The 25,541-nt window shown below is 49.2% G+C and overlaps 1 protein-coding gene, 1 long non-coding RNA gene and 1 other non-coding gene across 20 annotated transcripts; all 3 read right to left on the reverse strand.

Annotated features, from left to right (window-relative positions):
* Nucleotides 1-2,145: 2,145 nt before the first annotated feature.
* On the reverse strand, nucleotides 2,146-6,703 carry LOC138422707 (uncharacterized). The gene is made up of 3 exons (XR_011249981.1): nucleotides 5,050-6,703; nucleotides 4,031-4,702; nucleotides 2,146-2,516 (listed from the first exon to the last, which is right to left on the reverse strand). It is a non-coding gene; the product is annotated as an uncharacterized lncRNA (long non-coding RNA).
* TRNAR-GCG (transfer RNA arginine (anticodon GCG)) lies at nucleotides 5,896-5,967 on the reverse strand. Its single transcript has one exon. It is a non-coding gene; the product is annotated as a tRNA-Arg (tRNA).
* SDSL (serine dehydratase like) lies at nucleotides 6,700-24,851 on the reverse strand. 18 transcript variants are annotated; one of them, XM_069558034.1, is made up of 11 exons: nucleotides 24,576-24,792; nucleotides 19,591-19,830; nucleotides 18,696-18,784; nucleotides 18,381-18,518; nucleotides 14,018-14,212; nucleotides 13,693-13,732; nucleotides 12,860-12,999; nucleotides 11,265-11,353; nucleotides 10,175-10,402; nucleotides 8,083-8,207; nucleotides 6,700-7,111 (listed from the first exon to the last, which is right to left on the reverse strand). In XM_069558034.1, the coding sequence occupies exons 5-11, from the start codon at nucleotides 14,189-14,191 to the stop codon at nucleotides 6,918-6,920; spliced, it is 990 nt and encodes a 329-aa protein (XP_069414135.1). In that variant the 5' UTR covers nucleotides 14,192-14,212; nucleotides 18,381-18,518; nucleotides 18,696-18,784; nucleotides 19,591-19,830; nucleotides 24,576-24,792; the 3' UTR covers nucleotides 6,700-6,917. The 18 variants fall into 18 exon arrangements, with proteins under 18 accessions (XP_069414135.1, XP_069414145.1, XP_069414149.1 ...); XM_069558044.1 differs by lacking the exon at nucleotides 19,591-19,830 and having other exon boundaries at nucleotides 24,576-24,851; XM_069558048.1 differs by lacking the exon at nucleotides 19,591-19,830 and having other exon boundaries at nucleotides 18,716-18,784; nucleotides 24,576-24,845.
* Between the last annotated feature and the right edge of the window lie 690 nt (nucleotides 24,852-25,541).

The following is a 25,541-nucleotide window of genomic DNA, read 5'->3' on the forward strand; positions in this document are numbered from 1 at the left end:
TGCTGCTACATGCTAACACATGGGTGAGCCTCGAAAACAAGGTGCTAAGTCAAAGAAGCCATTCACAAAAGCCCACGTATTGTCTGATTCCTTTTATACCAAATGTCCAGGACAAGTAAACTGTAAGGACAGAAAGTGGACTGGTGATTGCCAGGGGTTGGACAGAATAGGGGTATGAACAGTGACTACTTCGTGGGGACAGGGTGTCCTTTTGGGGTGACAAAAAAAATCTCTTGGAACGGGGTGGAGGAGGTGCTTTCACAACATTGTGAAGGGAACAAATGCCTCTGAATTGTTCACTTTAAAAGAGTTAGTTTTATGTTAAGGTTCATCTCATGTTAAAAGTATGTGGGGGAAAGAACACCATTTATCTGGGCACCTACAGAACATGCCAACCTCACTGAAAAAGAAATTCTGGAAGCTGGGACTTCCCTGGTGGCCCAGTGGCTAAGACTCTGCACTCCCAAAGCAGGCGGCCCAGGTTCGATCCCTGGTCGGGGAACTAGATCCTGCATGCCACATGAAGAACTGGCATAGCCAGATAACATTTACAAAAAGAAAAGAAATCCCGTTGCCCAGCAGAGAACTTGGGAACCTGTGCTCATACCTGCTGCAGGTGCTCAGTCAGTAGCCGCTTCTCACCAGCAGAAATTGCAGGATGAAGACTCTGCCTCCCAGGCCTTTGGGGGGTCCCTGTGATCAAAACCACTATCACTGTGGGATGCTACCACACTATTATTTCACCAACAGGACACCGACCCACAGGAGGAACTGGTGCCTGATGCCTCCTGAGTAACTCACTGCCTTTTCAGTTATTTTTCAGCCCTTCTGATTGTTTGAGAGCAAATCTCTGGTGCTAGCTTGCTTATGCTGGCTGGCTTGGAGTCTCAGCACAACAGAAGCTGGCTGCGAGGTAATGGCATCGTTTTGTTTTTCCTTTTATTTATTGCGACATAGATCTAATTCCAGGAAGTGATACTGTTTCTCCATTTAGAATAGTGATAACATTCTCTTTCTAAACAGCGTTTAAGGTTTCAAGAAGCATGTGAATTAGGTAATAGTAAAGGTGATGCATAGGTCCAGCACAACCCTCACTGGCAATATGGGTTTGGGGATGATATTTCAGGAATGTGTGCATTCAGAGAGAACCGATCCCTACAGACCCATTCCAGGTCACTGGAGACTTCTCCCTTCTTATTTCTTTAATTGCTTATCTATTTATTTTTTGGCTGCATTGCGAGGCATATGGGATCTTAGTTCCCTAACCAGGGATCAAATCTGTGCCTGCTGCAGCGAAAGCCCAGAGTCTTAACCATTCAGCCCAATGTGATTTTCAGTTTGGGACGAGTTTTGATGTGGCTGTGCTGTGTGACTATGATTTGATTACTCACCCTCTCTGGACCTCAGCCTCCTTATCTGGAAAATGGGGGTGGGAAGTGGAACGAAGCCCCTGAAGTCAATTTGTCCAGATTTCTGGAAGGCAGACTACCTGCCTCCCTGTATCTTCTTTTCATTCATTCATTCAGTTATCAGAAAATATATGTTGAAATAACATGCCCTGGGCACCCTCCTGGACCCTGGGTTACAGATATGAATAAGATAGATTTGCTACCAGCCCTCACTGAGCTGATATTTTACTGGGGGAGACGGACAGTAACCAGGAGAAAATAATTGGTAGTTTCGAATAGTGGTAGGAAAAGAGGGTGGTGAGACTGAGAATAACTGGCTATTAAAACAGGCAGTCAGAAGGCTTCCCTGGCGGTCCAGTGGTTAAGACTCCACACTTTCAATGCAGGGGGCATGGGTTCGATCCCTGTTTGGAGAAATAAGATCCTACATGCCGCATGGGAGAAAAAAAAGTTAACATTGCATTTGATGAAAATTAAAAATAATAATAATAATATTTTAAAAGGCAGTCAGGCCAGGTTTGGTTGAGACAAGCAGGGTATTTGGGTGAAAATGTAGTGAGGATGCAGACCTAAAACTCAGGAATCAAGATAAATAGTATTTCCATATGATATTTTGAAAACTCAAAACTAATGCAAAACAATCCAAATGGACAGAATGGTAACCTTTTAAATAAAGACAGGGTCTGACAGATCTGTCACCCGGGTGAGGTGAGATGGCCAAGTGCAACGTGAGATCTTATCTTTATGTAAAAATGTCACTATTTTATTCAGCAGGAATGTGTTTTACATGTATTTCTCATTTTAAAGTTGTTTGATTACAATCTTTTTTCTTATTTCTGAGGGGTTTTTCCTGTTTTTAAAATTTAAGTTTTGTGGCACCCTTTACATTTTGCTCCAAAAGTTAGTGCCTCCCTCGCCTCGCCCTCGTCCTGGCCCTGAGTGTCAGGAGATGGGTCAGGAGGGCCCCCCAGAGGAGGTGATGCCAGAGTCCAGAATGAGAAGTTGCCGACTTGGCTGAGATCTGAAGAGTGTGACAGGCAAGGGGAAGAACACAGACAGTAACCCTGCGACAGGATCAAGCTTGGTGAGTTCTAGAAAGAGAAAAAGCTGCAGTTTGGTGAGTCTAGGGGAGAGACCTCAGAAGTCTGCAAAACCAGATGATACAGGGCCTGGTGTGCCTAGGTGAGGGGTCAGCCCTTTATCTGAAACGCAGCCAGGGGTAGGGAAGAGCTTCAACAGCAGAAGCAAGACTCTGCCTTGGGCCTAAGACTATTCTGGGGACTTCCTTGGTGGCCCAGTGGTGAAGAATCGCCTCCCAATGCAGGGGACACAGGTTCGATCCCTGGTCAGGAAGCTAAGATCCCAGATACCGCAGAACAACTAAGCCCACGTGCCACAACTACTGAGCCTGCATGCCCAAACTAGGGACGCCTGCTCATTGCAATGAAGACCCAGCACAGCCAAAAAAAAAATTTTTTTTTAATTTTTTAAAGACTATCCTGGCTGCTAGTGTGGAATAGACTGGGGATGGGAGTCAGGGCAGCCTCAAGACCGGCAGCAGGCAGGACAGTGGGGAGGGTGCTAGTCACCAGCCAAGCGACAAGCCCAGCTTCAGCCCTCTGTGTTGGCTGCTGCATGTCATCTCCTTGGAAGGGATGCTTTTCTTCTTGACTTTGCAGGAGAAGAATTTTGAGGCCAGAGAGGTTAATTCATCTGCCCCGGGTTCCTAGCTTCTAAGAGGCGGAGGTGGGTTTTGAACCCAGGTCTTCAAATATCCGCCTCAGAAGAAAGGGCTAGGTCCTGTAACCTCAGGCAAGCCTCAGTTTCCCTCACGTGTAACATGGGACGAATTACAGCACCGAATTCTTGGGGTGGAGGCGTCCAGGAAATTGCAAAACCAAGCGCTCAATAACTTTTACCTTAAAAAGAGGGAAAAAAAAATCTTTCCCACCACCTTCTCTCCCCCACCCCCTTCTCTCTTTCTCTCTCTGTTGGTTCTCCCCTAAAAGGAGAAACTTTGGTGTTTGTTCTTCAAACATTTATTTTTTAGGGTTTTCTTCTTTGGAAGGGGAAGTATTGGTGAAGGTAATCAGTTTTCAGACTTAAGATAAAAAATCGCAGCAAAGGGTCGACTTGACTCTTTATAATTAATGGGGCGGCTTGTAATAGGATTCTCCTGCCTGTGGCGCTCCCAGGAAACACCTTTTTACATAAGATATTGCCCACGCCGGAGTGGCAGCGGAGTGATTTATGGGGTTCCTTGCTCCAGAAAACCTCTCCTGGGGTTGCCCAGCCAGTGGAATTTATCAGGGAATTTGGAAGCCAGGCAAGAAACCTGCCCGTGACATTTTTGGTGGAGTTTAAAAAGCACAAACATTGGGGAAGGGAGAAGCCAATGGGACGGGGCCAGGGAAACAGGGCCCACTGAGGTTGGGTTTTCCACCAGCAGAGCCTGAGATGGGAGTTCCTGGCACATGATATATCAAGGGAGCCCTCAGAGGAAAAGCAGGGCAGGGGGTGGGAGGTGAACAGGAGGAGGGGAGGGCGCCAGTGGAGTCAGGGCTCAGCCAGATCGCAGGAGGCGCTCAGCTCTGTGGATGGGACCACAGAGATGCTCTTACCTTGAGGTTGCAAGAGGGGCTGGCTTTTCTAGCCCCCCCACACCTCTCTGGACACAGAGCCTCCCATCAGCCACTCCTGGGATATAGGGCAGCTGTCGGCCCTCAGCAACCATCGCTCCCACCATGAGCCGCTTCCATCTTTCCATGCCCCTGCCATGCCCGGGGTCGGCTCGGGGTCGGCTCTAGGTCGGCTCTGCAGCCCTAGACCAACACAGAAAATCTGCTCTCGGGACCCTCATCGTAGGCTCCCCAGGAGGGCAGAGGCAATGGCAAGAGTCTCTCAGCCCCGGTGCCCATCCTGCTGGATGGATCAGGTCATAACAACCATCACCTCAGCTTCAACCATCCAAGCCCCTCTCTCTCCGTGTCCCCACCCTGCCCTTGGCATTCCTTGGGTGTCAACCAAGAAGGGCCACACACCAAGGTAACGGATGCGTGTTATCCAGACAGGGTCAACAGACCCCTCGGCATCTTATCTCCAGCTTGCCGAGACCAGGAGAAGAGTAAACAGCAGCTGACAAGTCTCCCAAGGGTGCAGCCAAGGACAGGAGCCCGACTGGGAGACAGAGCACCTGGAATGGAGATGGGCCCTGCCAACTCACCTGGGTGTGGAGATGGTCTCTGTATACTTACAGCTGATTCAGGTTGTTGTGCAGGAGAAATCAACACAACCTTGTAAAGCAATTATCCTCCAATTAAAAATAAATGAAATGAAATGACTGCTAAGACCCCTAGCACACAGTACAATACAAAACACACAAGCTCAATACAAGAATAAATGCTCCACACCCCTCATAGCTGGGGGAGGAACACTCAGAAGATGGTAAGAACTAGCAATGACTGAAAGACTACTTATGCTGAGTTCTCATAATAATCTGCACACAACCCATTTTACAGGTTAGAACACTGAGGCACTAAACCAGAGCATCATTTACTCAAGGTCACCAGGGTAGTGAGTAGGAAAAATTTCAGGCTCAAGCCTGGCTCTGGGGCATTCAGCGTCTCTTCTGGTAACTCACAAGAACATAAGTCTGCATCCTGGAGGCTTCTGGAGGGACATCCTGGCAACCGAAGTCATGTCTGCGATCAAAGGAAAGGTGAAGCCGAGGCAGAAGGAGGCCACTGCCGCTCTCAAATCCTCCCCTTGAGAAACGGAGGAGACACCTGGTGGAGGGAGCAGTCTGGCCCAAGGAAAGGAGGTGGGAAGCCGCAAGTGGGCCTCCTCCAGCACAGAGGGGCAGTCTGAAGCCAAGAGAGCGGAAGGCACTTGCCCAGGGTCACATAGTCATGACGCAGCCCCAACAGGGAGGTGGATTCTGCCTTGAGCTGTGATGCAAGTGGCCCCCACACTGACCTTTGTTTCCTGCAGCACTGGGAGGGGTCGGATAGGGCTCTCCCCATGCCAAGACCTCGTGAGGCCATCTGTCTCTGGGACTTCAGCACCCCTAGCAGGTTGGAGCCAAGGAAGACCCTGGGACTGGTCTCACCTGCCTGCCTTCCCATTGGAGACGCTTTGCTGCCCCCTGGTGGCTGCAAAGGATTCTGATTTCCTCTGTTTTCAAAGAGCTCCCTTTCCAGGGCCGGCCGGAGCCCATTTTCAGCATCAGTCCCCTCCCTCTTTGTGACCCTCAGGTGTGTCCAGACCCACCCAGAGGCCATACCTCCTTCTCCAATGGCCCGCCAGGCAAAAAAAAAAAAAAAGCGGCAATCGAAGAAATACACAAAAGTGAAAAGTGAAAGTGAAGTCACTCAGTCGTGTCTGACTCTGCGACCCCATGGACTGTAGCCTATCAGACTCCTCTGTCCATGGGGTTTTCCAGGCAAAGAGTGCTGGAGTGGATTGCCATTTCCTTCTCCAGCGGATCTTCCCAACCCAGGAATCGAACCCAGGTCTCCTGCATCGCAAGCAGACGCTTTACCATCTGAGCCACTAGGGAAGCCAGTGTTAAAAATCACTGGATTTGAAATGGGCTGGTCTACATTGCAGCCTGTGCACCCTTAATCGAGGTATGTCACCTTCTCGAATCTCAGTGTCCCCATCTGTAGAACAGGGATGATAATAATGGTTTCTAATCCATGATGCCTTTGTGAATGTTAAAAAGGACAACGAAGAGAAAGTTCTTAGAAGTTCTGGCACATGACAAGTATTTTGTGAAGACTGGTGAAGGGACTTCTCTGGTGTTTCGGTGGTTAAGAACCCACCTGCCGATACAGGGGACACGGGTTCGAATCCTGGTCTGGGAACTAAGGTCCCACATGCCTCGGGACGACTAAGCCCATGCACCACAACCAATGAGCCCACGGACCCCAGAGCCCCCGCTCCTCAAGGGAGGCCATTGCAATGAGAAGCCCACGCGCAGCAACGAAGACCCAGAGCAGCCAAAAATAAACGAATAAAATACTTTTTAAAAAAGATTGGTGGAGTTGTCCTCACTGACCCAGGGCTGAGAAGTGACAGAATACTCCCTCCCCTTCCTGAGCAGGTCCCCTAGGTAATGGAAGCCTGGTAAGGAACTCAGCATGGCCAGATTCCCTTACAAACCCCAGTTTTGAATTCTTGGCTTTATTGCCCAAGCTGTAGGATATGAAGAGCACTGACATCAAGGTTGCCGTGCACCTTCCCTGAGTCCACGGAGGTTTAAAAAAAAAAAAAAAAGGACCTGCTGGAGTTACAGACTCAACTCAGAAAGGGTTTATTGGCCAGAGCTGCAGGGAGGCCAGAGGGACAAGCTCAGGTGGGCTTCCTGCAGGAGGCTGCCAGCACAGCAGCACAGGGCGGCTTCTACTGCCTTCCATGAGCCCAGAGGCCCCTCAGCCAGCTATATGGGTGTCCAGGGGCCTCTTGGGGATCGCTGGAACCCAGCCGGCCCTCCCAAACCAGGAGCCCTCAATCCTGGCCCAGCTGGGCTTTCAGAGCCTGTAGCTCCCCACTATCGATGCTGTTGCCTCCGCACACGATGACCACGACTGAGGCTGGGGAAGGGCACAGGTGGCCCTCAGCCTGGAGCCTCCCCAGGAGGCCTGAGTAGATGGCAGCTAAGGCTGCCCCGCAGGCAGGCTCCACCAGTGTTCGCTCATCATCTGCCCAGAGAGGGGGATGGGGGTGGAGGGGAGGAAAAGGAGGGAAAACCAGTTAGTGCTCAGCAGGCTCTGGGCAATGCAGTTCCATGAAGCCAGCCATCCAGGCATCCATCTCACAATCTATCATTTGTCTGACCCTCTGTCCATCCATCAATCTGACCATCTATCCCTCCATCCATCCGCCTTTCATCCATCCATCCATCCATCCATCCATCATTAGACTGTCTGTCTGTCCATCTATCAGTGTATCTATCAATCATTGTATCATCCATCCACCCATCCATTCATCCATCATTTGACTGTCCATCCATCAATGAATCCATTAATCAATGTGTCCACCCATCCATCCATCCATTTCTATATCATTTGTCAATCCACTGCCCATCAATCCATCCAACCAGCCAGCCACCCATCTACCTATTCATTATCCAGCTTTCCACTCACTCAGACATCCATACATTCACTCAACAAATATTTATTGAGCACCCCCTCCCTGGCAGGCCCCGGGAACACAACAATGAGCAAGACATACCAACCCCCACCCTCACAGAGTTCACAGTCTAGTGATGTAGCTGAATAAGAATCTGGCACTTGAAAGGATGGTGGACTGGTGCACAGGAAGTCTTCTGCCCAGGTGGGGTGGGGGTGGGAAATCAGAGAAGGCTTCCTGGAGAAGGTGCCATGATGGGCTGAGTAGCCCTTTAGTTACATGAAACCAATAGGCAGCAGGGCCAGGATGGGCAGCCAGAGGGAAGATGAGTATGTACAGAACTCTGGAGGCTAGAGAGAGGACACACTTCTTCTTCACCCCCACCCCTTCCATCCACTCAGTGTATACTTACTGAATGATTACTATATACCCAGCCCTGTGATAGGCACTGAGGATATGGACAAGAGAAAACACATTCTCCTCAGGGGGTCCAGGGACCTCGTGGGTTTCCAAGCCCAGGTGGAGGGCACTGCTCACTCACCCAGGAATCGCTGCACAGCACTCATGGCTTCAGCATCTGCCACCACCTCCGAGAAGATCCTAAACTCTTTCGTACACTCCAGGGCCCGTGCAGCCACTGTCCTGGCCCCCAGGCTCTTGGCTAGACTGCAGGAGCGGGCAGTTGGGGCGGGGAAGGCAGGGGTGTGGAGAAGAGGTGGGGAGTCAGGTCTCCTCCCTGCACAGCCCCAGCCCTCCCCAGCCCCAGGCACCCCTCCCATCCTGCAGCGGGCCCAGGACTCAGCATTTTAAGCCTAGAGCAATGTCTGAGTCAGGGGAAGCACTCAAAAATTCTGTGTCCAATGAATAGCTGGTGAGCACACATCCCTCTGACTCTACAACCATGACTGTGCTGTTCTCGCACAGACCCCAGAAAGCCAAGCCTAGAAAGTGATTCTTTCATTGTATTCATTCATAACCACTTATCACGTCTATACTATAGCTGTATTTATTGACTATTTACAGGGTGCTGGATGCATGGATTCTCCTGGGGGGTCTTTTGTTTGTTTTATTTTTCGGTCGCACCATACAGCCTGGCTTGTGGGAATCTTAGATCCCGGACCAGGGATTGAATCCACACCCCTGGAGTGGAAGCGCAGAGTTGTAACCACTGGGCCACCAAGGAAGTCCCCAGGATTTTCTGTTTTAAGTCTTACAATCTCCTTTGGGAGTTAGAAATGTATGAGTCCCATTTTATAGGTCAGGAAACTGAAGTTCAGAGAGGTTGAGCAACTTGCTGAAGGACACACATTAGTCAACAGCAGAACGTGGATTCAACTTCAAGCAGTCTGGCTCCAGAGTCCATGCTCTTTACCTCTGTGCTTGGGATGACCTACCTGCTGGTATTTTCCTGAGCTGGGCAGTCTTTCAGGGCCAGGAGAGCTTTTGCTGAGCTCATCAGAACTGACGCTGAGTCCTAAGTGGCCCACAGCATGGACTCTGGTGCCGGGCTGCCTGGTTTCAAACCTGGGTTCTAAACTAGCTGTGTGACCTTGGGAAAGCCACTTTGCCTCTCTGAGCCTCAGTTTCCTCATCTGGAAAACAGATAATAATAATAGCTGGGGGAACTTCCCTGGCAATCCAATGGTTAAGACTCTGAGCTTCCTCTGCAGGGGACATGGGTTCAGCTCCTGGTTGGGGAGCTAAGATCCCACATGCTACAAGGCCAAAATAAAGAAGAATAGCTGGTTCACAAGGTTGTCGTGGAGAATGAGTTAAAGCATTTCAAGTGCTTAGAAGAGAGCCTTCCAGATAGTGAGTTCTGTAACAGTGTTAGCTGCGATTATGGTTATTGCCCTTATCCAGATCCAAGTCTGGGAGCAGAGACAACAGTGAATAAGGAAACCCAAGGATAAGTAAATAAATACCCACTGTAGAAAGACACCATGAGGGAGAACTTGGGAGGAAAACCTCCAATGACAGGGTTGCGGGGAGACCCTCTCTGGGGGAGAGAAACCAACCAGAAGAAGATGGAACCCCAGCACTTCTGGGCAGAGGACACAGCCTGTGCAAAAGCGTGGAGGGAGGAAAGTGCCCAGACCATTCAAGGGACAGGAAGACAGGCCAGTGACTGGAATGGAGTACGGAGGGTTCTGATTCCAGCCTGAGAGCTTGGGGAACGCGCTGACGGGTTTAAGTAGGGAACGAAAAATTCCTATAGATCAGTCATGCAGGATTAAGGAGACCCCATGGAGGGACTTCCCTGGTGACCCAGTAGTTAAGACTGCCCTTCCAATGCAAGGGGCAAGGGTTCCATTTCTGCTCGGGGAACTAAAGTCCTGCATACCGTATGGCACAGCCAAAAAAAAAAAGAAAAGAAAAGAAAAATTAAAAGATAATTAAATACTTAAGGACTTCACTAGCATTGCAGTGCACTTTCACTGCAGAAGGCACACGTTCTATCCCTGGTCAAGGAAATAAGATCCCGCTTGCCATGTGGTACAGCCAAAAAAAAAATTTTTTTTAATTTAAAAAAATAAAAGGATACTACCTTGAGTGCTCCCACCCTCACTAATTGGGACTGAGAAGCCCCAGGATAGCCCAGCACCCCACAAATGCCCCCAGCCCATGCCTACCTAGTGATGCCGGGAAGCGTCACCAGCCTGCCTGCCTTGATGGCCGCGTTGAAGCAGTGTGCCCCTTGGGTCTCCATGGCAATTATGGGCACGTGTTGCCAGCCCACCTCTGCCAGACCAGCTGACACCCCCGCCAGGAGACCTCCGCCCCCGACTGCCAGCACCAGGGCACCCGGTGGGGTCCCCAGTGCTGCCTTCAGCTCCCGCACCAGGCTCATGTGGCCTTCCCTGTGGGACGAGGGAGTGAAAGAGAGGGCCAGGACTGAGGGCGGGCCTGGTCCCCAAGGCTCACAGGGACACAACCCCCCACAGTGCCAGCCCCCACCGCGTCCACGGCAGGAGGAGGGGAGACCCTGCCACACTTGGTTCACTCAGCTTCCGTCCACTCAATTTACTCGTTCACTCCTTCTTTCTCCCCTTCGTCAGCCTCCCAGGCACTTTCTCAATCCATTTCATCCATTCCACAACTTTGGAAAGAGGCAGCGTTCGTGTGTCTGGTTATGAGCTGACCAGCATGAGACTTCCCTAGTGGTCTAGTAGTTAAGACTCCTGGCTTCCACTGCAGGAGCCATGGGTTCGATCTCTGGTCTGGGAACTAAGATCCTGCATGCTACACGGTATGGCCAAAAATAAAAGGGCAGACCACTGTATCACTTGGAATCAGGCTAACTCACATCCTGGCTCTGGGACTCAAGGTCTCCACCACTTACTAGCTGTGGGATCTTCGGCGAGTTTCTTGACCCCTCCAGGCCTCAGTTCCCTCACTTGTGAAATGGGCATAAAAAATCTATCTCTCTTGGGGAGGACTAAATGGGTTAAATGTGTCCCAAAGTACACACTTAGTCAAGGGGATTTATTCCTAGCATTTCCATCTTACACGTGTGGAAACTGAGGTGCAAGGTGCTAAGACGCTTTGCAGGATTATACAACTCAGGAGTGGCAGAGGTGGGGTCTGGACCTCCGTGTGCCTGACTTCCAAGCCTCTTTTCCTCTCTGGACCTCAATTTTCCTTTCTGTCCAATGGGAGGACCCTGACTCAATGAGGGTTTCCCAGCACTGAGCTCCATAGGGGAAGGGACACCAGCCTTACCATATTAGGGGGTGGTCAAACGGAGGGACGTTCACCCAGCCATCATTCTTGGCCAACTCTTGTGCCCTCAGATTGGCCTCGTCCCAGATCTAAAGAGAAACCAAGACCTTCAGAAGATGGGAATCAGACAGCTGCAGAGGTTGGAGCAGTGCCTGAGGTCTCCTGGATGACTCCAGGGCCTGATGGCCTGGGGAGACCCCCAGGGGTGAGACCAGAGCTGGTGTGGGCCCAGCAGCCTCCTGGGACAATGGCAGAGCTTCCTCCTGGAGAAAAGGACGCCACGTGATTCCCACAATTCAGGTGGGACACGTTTAGCTGCCAGGCTGGATAAGAACAGAGCCCACCAGCCTGTGGTGCTGGGAAGAGGCGACTCCGAGCTTCCAATGCAGGGGGTGTGGGTTCGATCCCTGGTCAGGAAACTAAAATCCCACATGTTGTGGGGAAAAAAACCTTAATAATTAATTAATAGCTCATTCTGTAAAGAATCTGCCTGCAATGGAGGAGACTTGGGTTCAGTTCCTGAGTTGGGAAAATCCCCTGGAGAAGGAAATGGCAACCCACTCCGGTATTCTTGTCTGGAGAATCCCCATAGACACAGGAGCCTGGCGGGCTACAGTCCAAGGGATCACGAGAGTTGGACATGACTCAGCTACTAAACCACCACCACCAATTATTAATTAATTAAACATAAAGCCTGTTTGAGACCCCAAGAACTATAGCCCACCAGGGTCCTCTGTCCATGGAATTCTTTAGGCAAGAATACCGGAGTGGGTTGACATTTCCTTCTCCTAGGGATCTTCCTAACCCAGGGATCAAACCTGAGTATCCCGCATTGCAGGCAGTTTCTTTACCATCTGAGCCACAAGGGAAGCCCAATAATTAATTGTCAATTATTACTTAATTAAAGATAAAACCTGTTTTCTAGGGATGACAGCCAGCTGGATGGATGGATAGACTTTTTTTTTCCTTCTTCCCAGGAAAGGAGAAGGGTTATATGTTAAGTCTGTTTCTTTGGTAACAAAGTGAGCCAGTGATGTCCTCATCAGATGATATCCTTTCATATCAGGTGGACTCAGAGTGGTGGGTGATGCTATCGTGATCTTTACATTTCTTGTCTAATTGAATGGTAAAAATGTATAGTGAATAATACCAAGGGTTAGTGAGGAGGAAGGGAGAGAGATGGATTAGGCAATGGCAACCCACTCCAGTATTCTTGCCCGGAAAATTCCATGGACAGAGGAGCCTGGTGGGCTATGGTCCATGGGGTTGCAAAGAGTTGGACGGGACTGAGCACACACACACACACACACACACACACACACACACACAGGGAGACAGATACTATCCTGATAATCACCAGCTTCCTGTTTCTCCTGGGTTCACACAGGTAATCTTCTCCAAATGGAGAGAGAAAAGTCGACAGACCTCAGTCCTTAATATACATCACGTCTCACTCGCCCCTGAGCTCAGCCATCCTAAGGGATGACTGGGTTCCAGGCATAGTTCACCAAAAGGAAAAAGAGTCTCTCAGGGGCGAGGAAGGGATTAAGGAGGAACAGCCCCTCCAGCTGCTTTGCCCTTCTTGGGGTCCTTACCTTTCCAGTCAGCTGAACTTCAGCCCCCTCCCACTGCAGCCTCTTCACCACCTTCACAGAGGTGCCCTCAGGGAGCACAATGGTGGCTGGGATGCCCAGCTTCCGGGCGGCATAAGCAGCTGCAATGCCCGCGTTACCCCCTGCGGAGGCAGTAGAAGAGGGTGCTGTGGGCAGTTGCTAGTCTATTGACACACTATTCTCCTGCCCGCCTGCCCTCCAATTTTCCTTTGGGAGTCACTCCTTCCTATGCTTATGTGCCCACCCATTGGCCCCAGAGGTGGACATGCGATCTAGGTGGAGCCAATCAGAGAACTCAATCACCTGAACCATGATTCATTCAGGGACGAGCGCATGATACAAGCTGGGCCAAAAAGACCAATTCATAGATCGAGGAGACCACGGGGAAGGGGTCCTCCCCTTTCGCTACGGTTGGCAGGATGGTAGGAGGCAAGCCTAAAACTCCCGATGGCCATCAGGCAGTCCATACGAGAGAAGAGTTAGTGTAGAGGGAAGGCAAACCAAGAGAAGGAGAGACACAGAGGAAACCACCTGGGTCCAGCTGTGCCTAAACCCATTATCCCAAGAATTCTTTGATTCTTGGAGTCTGTAATTTAAACCTGTATGAATTGGGTTTCCATCACTTTCTACCAGGGGGCTTGAACGATGGGAAGGGAGCAGGACACACAGAGCAGCCATCTGCCATGACCTTGATAAGACTGGACCTTTAACAAGAGGCCAAGCCCTAGACACCTCCTGCAGCTCCAACTCCTCCTCCTCCACCACCACACCCAGCCCCCGAGGACCCTCACGAAGTAGAAAGGGGGCAGGCTTACCTGAGGAACACACCAGGTGTCTGCATCCCTTTTTGGCCACCTAGGAAGACAAGGAACTTGGGCGGAGGATAACCCGAGCAGGTGTCCTGGAACCCTGGGGGGATGTAGTTAGACTCTCCTCATCGTAGCCCACTCCAGCATTCTTGCCTGGAGAATTCCATGGACAGAGGAGCCTGGCCGGCTACCGTCCGTGGGGTTGCCAAGAGTCGGAGCGACTAAGCACAGCGCAGCATACCACCACATCGTACTCCAACTCTCCCCACCCCTCGTCCCGCCCACAGCACTCCCCGGCTCTACCACCTCACTCCTCCCCTCCTGCCCTCACCTCTTGGCAGAAATGCCCGATACCGCGGATCTTGAAGGAGCCCGTCGGCTGCACATTCTCATACTTGAGGAAGACAGGCATGCCGGCCACCTGGGACAGCGCCCAGCTCTCCAGCAGAGGCGTGAGGACGTGGAAGGGCTCACCCTCGGCGCATTCCTCCAGGGGGCTCTTCATCTCGGCAACCACCTGGAGGGCCTGCAGTAGGGCACGAGCGTCACAGCCCAGGCGGCTCCCGCCCAGAGTCCCTCTAACTAGGACCGGGGAGGGGGAGGGAGAAGCCCCTTGGCTTGGCTCCCTTCATCCCCGGTGGCTGCCAAGCTGTGAGGCTCCAGGCAAGTGTTGGCACCTCTCTGGGCCTCAGTTTGACCATCCAGTCAAGGAGATTTGTACTAAGGGCACTTTTCTTCGGTTAATGTGGATGCTACAGTGCAAGAATGGAGAACATGGCCAATAGCGGTGATGAATGCATGAGATTTTATGCAGTCATCATTCGTTGATTCAAAAAAAAAAAAAAAAGACATTCCCGAGCACCTACCGTCTGCCAGGCATTTTCAGGGTTAGGGACCCAGGAGTGGACAGGTCAGAGGCAGCCCCACGTTTTAGTTGGGGAGAGAGAATCAAAGAATTGCAACCTGGAATGACCTAGTGGGGAGGGCACTATTTTATCGAGGGTAGTCAGGAAAGACTCTCTCCCAGGAAAGAAACTTAAAAAAGATTTTTTTGTATTAAGGGGACTTCACTGGTGGGACTCTGCACTTCCAATGTAGGGGACAGAGATTCTACCACTGGTTGGCAAACAAAAAGCCCGTATACCTCAGGGAAAAAAAATTAAAACCTTGTACTATGGAAAATTTAAACACAGCAAAAGTGTCAAGAACCATCTGATGCAGCCGCCACTCAGCTTCAACAGTCATCAGCTCATGCCTGGCTTGTTTGTTCCATATCTGTACCCCTCCTCCTCCCCATATTATTATTTTTTCCACCTTTATCATTATATTTTCCTCCCATATTATTTGATCTGGAAATATTTCAGCATGTAGCTATAAAATTAAAGAACTCTTTTTAAACATTGTAGCCACAGTTTCAGAGCAGTATACATTTGTCCAAACTCTTCAAATTCTAACCTTGAGTAAGCTAATTTTATTTCATGGAAATTAGACCTCAGTGATGTTCATTTTTAAAAATGTAATCACAATACCATTATCACATCTAAAAATATTAACAATCATTTCTTAACAACATCAAATATTTGCTAAGTGTTCAAAATTCCAATCGTCTCACTAAATGTGATTAACAGTTGGTTTTGCAGATGGTGACAGTTTAGGTTTTAACAGTTTGAATCGGGTTGCAGAAGGGAGCTGTGCATTTTGGTTGGTCGAGAGATAATTTAATTTTCTTTTGATCTGCAGCTTCTCAAAAGGGGAGGGCTTCCCTGGTGGCTCAGTGGTAAAGAATCCGCCTGCTAATGCAGGAGACGTGGGTTCAATCCCTGGGTCAGGAATATCCCCTGGAGAAGGAAATGGCAACCCACTCCAGTATTCTTGCCTGGGAAATGCCATGGACAGAGGAGCCTGGCGGGCTACAGACCATGGGATCGCAGAGTCAGACACGACTTAGCAAGTAAACAACAACAAAGGGGAAACTGAGATGAACAAGAAGAGAAGCAAGGGAAAAGCATTCCTGCAGAGGGAACAGCAGATGGAGCCACCGCTTGAGGGAGATGAACTTGGAGTGTTCCAGGCGCTGATGAGACAAGGGACTGGGTAGAGGTGAGAGTATTAGTCAAGCAAAAAAGGTGCTTAGTCTTGTGAGAACTGGACTCTAAAGAAGGCTGAGCACCAAAGCATTGATGCTTTCAAATTGTGGTGCTGGAGAAGAGTCTTGAGGAATCCTTTGGACTGCAAGGAGATCAAGCCAGTTGATCCTAAAGGAAATCAGCCCTGAATATTCAACGGAAGGACTGAAGCTGAAGCTCCAATACTTTAGCCACCTGATGCGAAGAGCCGACACATTAGAGAAGACCCTGATGCTGGGAAAGATTGAAGGCAGAAGAAGAAGGGGGAGACAGAGGATGAGATGGTTGGATGGCATCACCAACTCAATGGATGTGAGTTTGAGCAAACTCTAGGAGATAATGAAGGACAGGGAAGCCTGGCGTGCTACTGTCCAAGGGGTCACAGAGAGTTGGGCAAGACCGAGGGACTAAACAAGGAGAGGTGAGCAGGGATGTTGGGAAGGGCGTTCCAGCCCACAGTGAGGAGTTGGGATATTATTCTATTTCTGCTTGCTATGGGAAGCCGCTGGGAGATTTGAAGCTAAGCTGCGAGTGAGTGAGTGAGTGAATGAACCAGTGTGAAAGGGCAAGAAGCAGAGAGGGAGGAAATTAGAAGGGAGGGAGAGTATAAGGGGTTTTTTGTTTGTTTATTTTGTTTTGTTTTTTTAAGGAGTAAACGCTGTTTTTCCTTTGAGAGGGAAACGAGTTGGGCTGCCCTTGCAGTTCCACTACTTGCCACTAGGGGGAGCGCATCAACCTCCATCAGCTACCACCAGCTCAAAGCTTCTAGTCCACACTTACTAAGTCAGGACTGGGCTCCCCACATCAGAGGGTTCCAGGTCTCTGATCCCTGAATTTGACTCGGAGTCCTTGCTGGGATGGCCCTGAGATTCCCCAGGCAGAGAAAAGCCTGAAACACTTCCACCCAGCTCCATCCGGGAAAATTCATGGCATTAGGGGAGAGCAGCCGCTGGGCCACCCAAATCCAGCAGGCCCAGCCCTGGCTTCACCTTGGCTCCAGAGCCCAAGAATTTGAGTTTTGGGGTGAATCAGAGGGAAAAGTTAGAAACTAGCTATGACTTCCTGGCTGTGTGACACAGGCAAGTGTCTCAACCTCTCTGTGCCTGTTTTCCCTTCTAAAATGGGAATAATAACATCCCAACTCACAGGTTAGAGTGCAGATTTAACCACTCCAGTATTCTTGCCTGAAGAATCCCATGAACAGAGGGGCCTGGCAGGCTACAGTCCATGGGGTCACAAAGAGTCAGATATGACCGAGCAGCCCAGTGCAATAATAATAACAGATATTCTTTGTTGAGTTCCTATTATGTGCCAGAAATTGGCTGAGTCTTTTGGAGGTGTCATTTCCCTGGGGTCTTCTAACGATGCCAATATGCTCATCCTTACTCTAGAATGTTTACAAAGCCCGGACCTAGGAACCGGGGGGTATCATGGTGAATAAGACAGACATCTACTCTTGGAGGGAACTTTATAGTCTTATAAGGGGATAATGAAGATCCCACATGTTGCAACTAAGACCCGGTGCATCCAAATAAATAAATTAATTTTAAAAAAATTTTTTAAACCTGAGACCTAAAAAAATGAGAATGAACTAACCACACAACAAACTGGGAGAAGAACTTGGGCATCACAGGACCACTGTGAGGATTAAGCGAGGTCTTACGTTAAATAGTAAAGACATCAACTCTGCCTCACACACAATAACAGCTAATAGTTATGTGGGAATTACTGTGAGCCAGGCACCATGTCAAGCACCTTATAATAATTACAACAACCCTGAGATAGGTTCAATTATTAACTCCACTTTATAGACAATGAAACTGAGGCTCAGAGAGGTTAAGTATTAATAACCAGCCGAAGGTCGCACAGCTAGAAATGGCATGGCCAGGACTCCAAGTCAGGCAGTACAAGTTGGCATCTGTGCCCTTCCCCACCATGCTGTACTTTCTCTTTTATAGTAGCATTATCATTATGATGAAAGATGTGAGCATTTAGCACTTGACCACCGGTTGTCTTTAAAAGCAAATGCTGCTGGCTCAGTCCTCAGGCTCCTCAGCCCTCTTGGTTAGACTGCCCAGAAAAGAACAGCAGGCATCAGTTAAATGAATGAGTCCCAAGTTGCCAACAGCCTTATCAAGCCCAGACGCCCATGAGGGCACCTGCTACATCTATGGATTTGGATAAAGACCAGCTAACTGCCTTTTCCACTTTCTTCGCCCTTCAGCTTTTCTCCAGAGGCCACCCGGGTGACACTCTGCAGCCAAATTGTTGACGCCAGGGTTGGGAACCTCAGCACCTCTTAGTTGCCAGAATGCCCAGCCCTACCACCCTGGAGCCAGGGTGGGCTCCCCAATCTTCCAGGTCCTGGGCCCCCAGCCTTCTGCTGCAAGGCAGACAGGCCACAGGCACCCAGAGCTGAGCCTATGGGAGGACTTCGGACAGCCTCACTCTCCCACTTTCTGTCCAGCCAGCTGGGACTTGGCTCCAGAACCTTCCAAACAAACCTCTACTCACATTCACAAATGCACACCGAGTCCCAGGGCCCTACTTGGGCCCAGACCCACTTACCTTCCTTCCCAACAGTTCTCAGACCAGCTCAGGGCCAGTCCGCTGCCCACCGGCCTTCCTGAGCACCAGCTGTGCCAACTCCCTGCAGCCTCCTGTGGCCTTGGCCCCTCCCCTCGTGGTTAAAGGGATAGCTCTCCACTGGAGGAAAAAGGGGACAAGATCAGCCTTCACTGCTTCTCGGTTTGCTGTCCCAGACATGTGATGACCTGGCCCCATTTTACAGATTAAAAAAAACTGAGGCCCAGAAATGGGAATTCACTTGGCCAAGGCCACCCAGCCAGCAAGGGTCACCCTTTACCCCTCCCTCTGGATCACCTCTACTGTGACATAGACACCTCCAAATCCAGTGCTTGTCCCAAATGCCAAGCCACTTCCTCTGGACCACTGTCAAGGTCAGCTTAGGTCTGAGAAGAGAAAACAAGGATAAAGAAACAATTATTATCTGTCTCATGAGAAAGGCATATTTCCTTCTGAAGTTCCTCCTCATCTCTGATATTTTATGCCCAACACTGGGACTCAAACAATTATTTATTGTTCAAATGAATAACTCTGACAATCGATTCATTCATTCCAAGAATATTTATCGGGCACCGACCCTAGATCAAGCCCTGGGACCATTAGCCTCAAACAAGACAGCATGTCCCCTGCCCTCAAGAAGCCCCAAAGGGGGACTTCCCTGGTGGCCCAGTGGTAAAGAATCTGCCTTGCCATGCAGGGGACGTGGGTTCGATCCTGATCAGGGAAGTAAGTAGTTGCCTCATTGCAGCTACTAAGTCTGCACACTCTGGAGCCAGTGTGCCACAATTAGAGAGGCCTTGGGCGAAAACCAAAGATTCGCATAAGGCAGCTAAGACCCGATGCAGCCAAACAAAATAAGTAAGCCCCAAGGGCCACTGAAGAGCAGCTGTGATCAGCTGTCAGATGTTGGCAGGAAGTGAGGAGGGCCAGGGCTGTGGATGCCCAGAGCAGGTACCTCGCCTGGCCCCTGGAGGCTGGGAAGGCCTCGTGGAGGAGGAGACTGAGGGAAACCAGGAGTCAGCAACACAGAAAGCAAAGGTCAGGAACTGACAAAATGGGATGTTCCAGGAACAGATGTGCGCAGTAGGGCTGGTACGGAAAAGGCAGGAGAGGAAGTGTGTCTGCGGCTGGAGAGGTGGGCACAGACCAGAGCCCACAGGATGCCCCTACCAGTGCAGGGTGTGGACCTCACCCGGGGCCCTGCCTTAGACAGGGGAATGACAGGATCAGATTCCTGTCTTGTCTCTATCAGCATCTCACTGGGTGATTCTGAGCTGGTCACGTCCATGGCGTAGGCGGGCGGCGGGAAGGTTTAGTTCCCCTATATGTCAGACTGGATGTGAGGTCCAGGAAGCACGTAGCAGCCCAGATGGTCTGGGCCCTTCTTGGCCTGAGTGTGACGTCCCCGGATTTGATGATTAACTCCCAGGCCCTTGGGGGTCAAAGTGAATTGCTTGGTCATGATTCTTGAGAATGACTTTAGCAATTTCATTGCCTCCTCACACTAAGCACACGCCATCTTTGTCAGATGTCCTGTCCTGGAAGGGGAACTGGGGACACGGAGGTGGTAAAACCTAATTTATGCCCTGAAGTGGCCCCCAGCCTGAGGGGAGAGGAAGATACCAATTCAGTGACAACCCTAACATCCCCTAAGAGGACATAGAACAGAGGTCCCCAAAGGGCAGCTGAGGGTGGGGTGTGATCAGGGAGGACTCCCTGGAGGAGGGGGGCCTTAGCCTACATGCTCAGACAAGAAGCATGACAGCCACATTCACTGCAGGCCCACTGTATGCCAGCCCTTCTGTGTTGACAAGAGATTCCCATAGGTTTTTGTTTGTTTTATTTGTTTGTTTGGCTCCACTGCCTCTTCATCTGCGTGTGTGGACTTTCTAGTTGCATGTAAGGGCTTAGTTGCCCTGCAGCATGTGGGGTCTTAGTTCCCTCTCAAATTTTATTTTAAGAGTTGAGTATTTATGTCCTCTGTGTGTGTGTGCATAAGATAATATCCAGACTTTTATGGATATTATCGCTTAGAAAGAAGCTAAGACAGGTATTAAAGTTTTAAAATGGAGTTTGTTGTTTTAAAAACTACGAAGTAGTAGCAGTAAGTTTCTGGCATGAAGAGGCAATAACAATTAGAACACAGACCTTGAAGCCAGACTCTAGTACAAATACCAGCTTCGCACTTACTGGTTGTGTAACTTTGGGTAAGTTGCTTAATTTCTCTGTGCCCTGTTTTCACAAGCGTTGTTATTGTTCAGTTGCTAAGCCACTCCCGACTCTTTGAGACCCCACGGACGCCGTGGACGCCAGCACCCACGTCCTTCCCTGTCCTTCACTGTCTCCTAGAGTTTGCTCCAACACATGTCCATCGAGTTGGTGATGTCATCTGCTGGGGTCCAGCCCCAGTGGATCCAGGGAATTCGAAGTGGGGACGGAGTTGGTGTCCTAGGAAAAAACTTATTTAACTACAGATATATATAAAGATTAGAAATTGATAGTGTAGTAGGAAATATTAGTGGAGAAAAAGAGGCTGAATAACTTGGTTTACGCGGAAAACTAATAAAACCTCGAGACAAGAGGTTTGCACCATCTACGTTAGGCCGCCGGCGTCCACTTGAATAGTGGAGGGTGCCCCACCTTGGGCTCCCTCTCACATGGATCTTAGAAGCCAGGGCAAGTAAGTAGACTTGGCGAGCCTCCGCACTCCAGATGGGAATTCAGGCGGAAAGGGGGAGAAAAGAATGACATGGGGGAGCCCAGCATCGGTGCAAGACTCAAGACTTTATTTTTAAAATCAGCTTATATACCCCAAGTTGTACATAAAGAAATAATGGAATATGCAGAATTATGCAGGGGCAGCAGTCCTGACCCTCACTGAGACCAGGCTTTCTTTTTGCATACCTTCCTGTATACAAAAGATCTCAGGTGGTTTACATTATCTTCTGGCCAAGAGGCCTGTTAACATTTTTATGGCTCTCTTCCTAGATAAATGTCTTTCAACCAGAAATCTCTTTTTCCTTAGAAGTGTTTTTTCTTTACTCTGCATCACCCTCAAAGTACTAAATAAAATTACATTCATGTAGAACAAAGGTGCAGTGGGTTATAACAAAGAAAGTACTTACCTCAAAGATCTAATGTTGCTAATGCCAGGGCCACTATCTGTTTTTCCTATACACCAACTATATCTACAAATAAAAGATATGGAAATTTGGCAGCAAGTATTGGGTCAACAAATGAAACCTTTAATCAGTCCTATTCTAATGATTTTGACTCCTCAGAGCCCCTACATTCCTAGGATGTTTTAAGCTTCCTGGGTCTCTCGCGGTCCGTGCAGCTGTAAGAGTCCAGCAGGCAGGCTAGACAGCCATCAGAGAGGTCTTTGGATTGAAACACTCTTATTATGCCCAGGAGACTTATTCTAAAAGCTCTAAATTAAATTTTTCCAGAAAAAGGCGGTGGGGGGACAGCCCCCTGTTAATGTCAGTAGAGTAGGTGGAAAGCATAACACAGTAAAGCAGGCAGACTCTGGTTTTTTGGGGTGGATGCTCAGGAAATTCCAGGGGGAACCCCTGAAGCCTGATCACGCCCTTGCGTTTTGTCAGGCTTCCTTCCTCATGACCTTTGCCACGGGCGGGATTCCTCACGCTGGCTCCCGGCAGTCATCCAACCATCTGATCCTCTGTTATCCCCTTCTCCTCCCAACCTCAGTCTTTCCCAGCATCAGGGTCTTTTCTTATGAGTTGGCTCTTCGAATCAGGTGGCCAGAGTATGGGAGCTTCAGCTTCAATGACAGTCCTTCCAATGAATATTCAACGTTGAGTTCTTTTAGGATTGACTGGTTTGATCTCCTTGCAGTCCAAGGGACTCTCAAGAGTCTTCTCCAGCGATTTGAAGGCATCGGTTTTTCGGTGCTCAGCCTTCATTATGGTCCAGCTCACATACATGACTACTGGAAAAACCATAACTTTGACATTTGTTGGCAAAGCAATGTCTCTGCTTTTCAATATGCTGTCTAGTTTTGTCATAGCTTTTCTTCCAAGGAAAGATGGTATTGGGAGCCAGCGTGAAGAACTCTGCCCATGGCAAAGGTCATGAGGAAGGAAGCTTGGCATACGCAAAGGTGTGATCAAGCCTCAGGAAACCCCCTGTTCCAGAGCATCTACCCCCAAAACCAGAGTACTTTATGGGAAGCTCTCCCCTATAACCATTTCTCTCAGAGAAGGAGTTAACTTGCAGCTCCAGTTAATAAAAATTCCTGGGTGTGATAAGAGTGTTTCAACTTATGAACTCTGGAGGTTCTCTGGCCTGCCTGATCAGGCTCGTCCAGCCGCATGTGATTGTTTACAGCCTCCCAACTTTGAGAGGCATGGGATGTTTTAAAACTTTCTTTTGAGAAGTTAGAAGATCATTAGTATAGTATTAGTAGGCTGATTAGGAATTATATTGGTGAAGGGTTTTTTCATTTGTCCTGCCAATAATTACTGCTAATTCCCTGCCCTGGGTGTGACAAGGATGTCTCAGGTCAAACCTTTCTGCTGACAGACTAGCTTGTGTGACAGCCTCTCAGCCATAAACAGCACAGAGACTTTGGAGTATTAGCATAGGGGTTTTTTCATTGATGAGTCAATGATTGCCATCAGGCCTCCATATCCTTAGGCACCTGGGAATATATTAATCAATGTATTTGGAATATAGAAAAGGAAATATAGTAGTTTTTTGATGTTAGCAATACTAGACTTTTTGAGTTAATGAATTTTCTCTTTTATTGTAGACCACTGTACTTTGTTATAAATCACTGTGTCCTTGCTATGCAAAAATGTAACTTTGTCACTATCTTAAGACAAAATAGATCTTAAGGGGAACATTGGTGAAGGGTTTACATTTGTTGAGCCAATATTTGCTGCTAAATCTCCATATTCCTGCCCTTATAATGAATATAACTAGCATATAGGAGAAATAAGTATTAACCTTTAAGATTAATCATGTTAAACCTTAGGTTAAGTAAATTCCTTTCTTGATTGTAACTCACTACACCCTCACCCTATAGGAATGCAACTTTATTTGGAGGGTGGCGCCTGATTTAAGAAAAAATCACCCCTGGAAAAATAAGTTTTCTGGTTAACTGACCGGTATCAGAAAGAGCCATAAAATGTCAGCAGACCTCATGGCTAAAAGATGATGAAACTCTTAACACCTTTGTATAATTTTATATGAAGCACCTGATTGTGACAAGGGTCAGGTCTGCTGACCCCCGCGTGACTCTGTATTTATCCCTATGTGTAACAAAAAGGTATATAAACAAACCTGAAAAATAAAGAAATCGGATCAATTTCTGGAAAGACTGATTCCCCCGTTTCGTTTCTTTCTCGCTCCCCGTTTTCCTGGCTGAATTCCCATCTGAAATGTGGGTACTCACCAAGCCTGCTAATTCTGCCTGCGCTTCTGAGATCGGACCGGGGAGGCCTCAGTGCCTCCTCTCCTTTGGGAGAATGGAAAAAAGCCTGTGGCCTATGTAGGTGGTGATTGGTATTCCACGTAAACCAGTTATTCAGCCTCTTTTCTCCACTAATTCTCCTACTACACTATCTGTTTCTAATTTCCCTCTATATCTGTAATTAAATAAGTTTTTCCAGGACGCCGACTCCGTCCCCACCTTCGAATCACCCTGGATCCACCGGGGCTGGACCCCGGCAAGAGGGTCTTTTAATTTCATGGCTGCAGTCACCATCCGAAGTGATTTTGGAGCCCAAGAAAATAAAGTTTGTCACTGTTTCCACTTTTCCCCATCTATTTGCCATGAAGTCATGGACTGGATGCCATGATCTTCATTTTTTGAATGCTGAGTTTTAAGCCAGCTTTTCTTCTCTTTCACTTTCATTAAGAGGCTCTTTAGTTCCTCTTCAATTTCTGCCATTAGAGTGGTATCCTCTGCATGTCTGAAGTTGTTGATATTTCGAGGTGTGGGTCGGCAGTGGCCTGCTGTGGGGACAGGGACACTGGCCGTGGCAGTCCTGGAAGGTTTGCGTTGGCGTAAGTCCTTTTGGAGGTCACCTTTAGCCCTACAATGGAGCCTGTAGACTCCAGGACCCGGCCAAACAACAACAGGGAGGGAGCCCAGCCCCACCCATCAGCAGACAATTGGATTAAAGATGTACTGAGCAGGGCCCTGCTTACCAGAAGACCCAGTATTCTCAAATGTGGGGTGAGGATTAAACACAACTTCCTTTGTGGAGTTGATGTGAAGATCAAAAGAGTTAACAGATGTGAAATATTGAGAACAGTAGCAGGATCTCCCTGGTGGTCCAGAGGTTAAGAAGCCACACTTCCAACGCAGGGGGTTGCAGGTTGGATCCCACAAGCCCGCCGCTCGGCATGGCCAAAAAATAAAATAGTTAGAACAGTAGGAAGTATTTTGTGTTCTCTGCTGTTGCTGCTGCCGTTGTTGTTGTCACCATGATGAAGGGTGTGACACAACGGTGTGGCAACAATTGCACCGCAGGCCATGAGAGGGTATGACATTGCTCTATCACAGGATGATTACAACACCCGGGGGAGGTGGGTGTTGTAGTGAACGCCACATTGTGGAGTCTGATTTGGCTCAGAGAGGCCGAGTCACTTTCCTGAGGTCACAGAGCTGTGGCCAAGCTTAGGGTTTAGACCCAGAGGGACCAAGTTCCAAAGCTCCTGATCTGGAAGAGGATCGGGTAGGGAAGCCAGAGTGGTCGCTTCAGAGGGCAGAGGAGGCTGGAGAGGGGTCCGAGTCACTGACCTTGCCCTCCACCCTGCCCCCCTCCTGCCCCAGAGCCGCATTCATTATCCGGTCTCTATCCCTGAGATCTCAGGCTGCCAAACGCACACCCTGGCCAGCTTCCTGGGTTATTCATTAAGCTTCATTTCACCATCCTCAACCCCAGCGGGCCTTCTTGTTCCCAGGCCAGGGGAGCTACATAGAGAGGAGGGACGGAGCTTTGGACACGGTGGACTGGCCTTCGGGACTTGCAGTTTCAACCTTGGGCTCCGAGTCATACATTTTCCGAGTCTGAGGCTCAGTTCCATCAACAGGTGAAACAGCAGGAGCTCCGACAGTCAAGCAAGCAGCCCAGCTCGGGAGCCGCCCCAGTGGGATGTGGCCTTGCGTCT

This window comes from Ovis canadensis, chromosome 17 (assembly GCF_042477335.2).
Source record: "Ovis canadensis isolate MfBH-ARS-UI-01 breed Bighorn chromosome 17, ARS-UI_OviCan_v2, whole genome shotgun sequence".
Lineage (NCBI taxonomy): Eukaryota > Metazoa > Chordata > Mammalia > Artiodactyla > Bovidae > Ovis > Ovis canadensis.

Bases quoted from the DNA above. Each gene is read 5' to 3' on its own strand.
- SDSL (XM_069558044.1), bottom strand. From the start codon at position 14,191: ATGAAGAGCCCCCTGGAGGAATGCGCCGAGGGTGAGCCCTTCCACGTC. The intron at 13,733-14,017 runs GTGAGGGCAGGA...TTGTCTTCCTAG, and splicing joins TCGGGCATTTCTGCCAAGAG to GTGGCCAAAAAGGGATGCAG. The intron at 8,208-10,174 runs GTAGGCATGGGC...CCGCTCCTGCAG, and splicing joins ACGCTTCCCGGCATCACTAG to TCTAGCCAAGAGCCTGGGGG.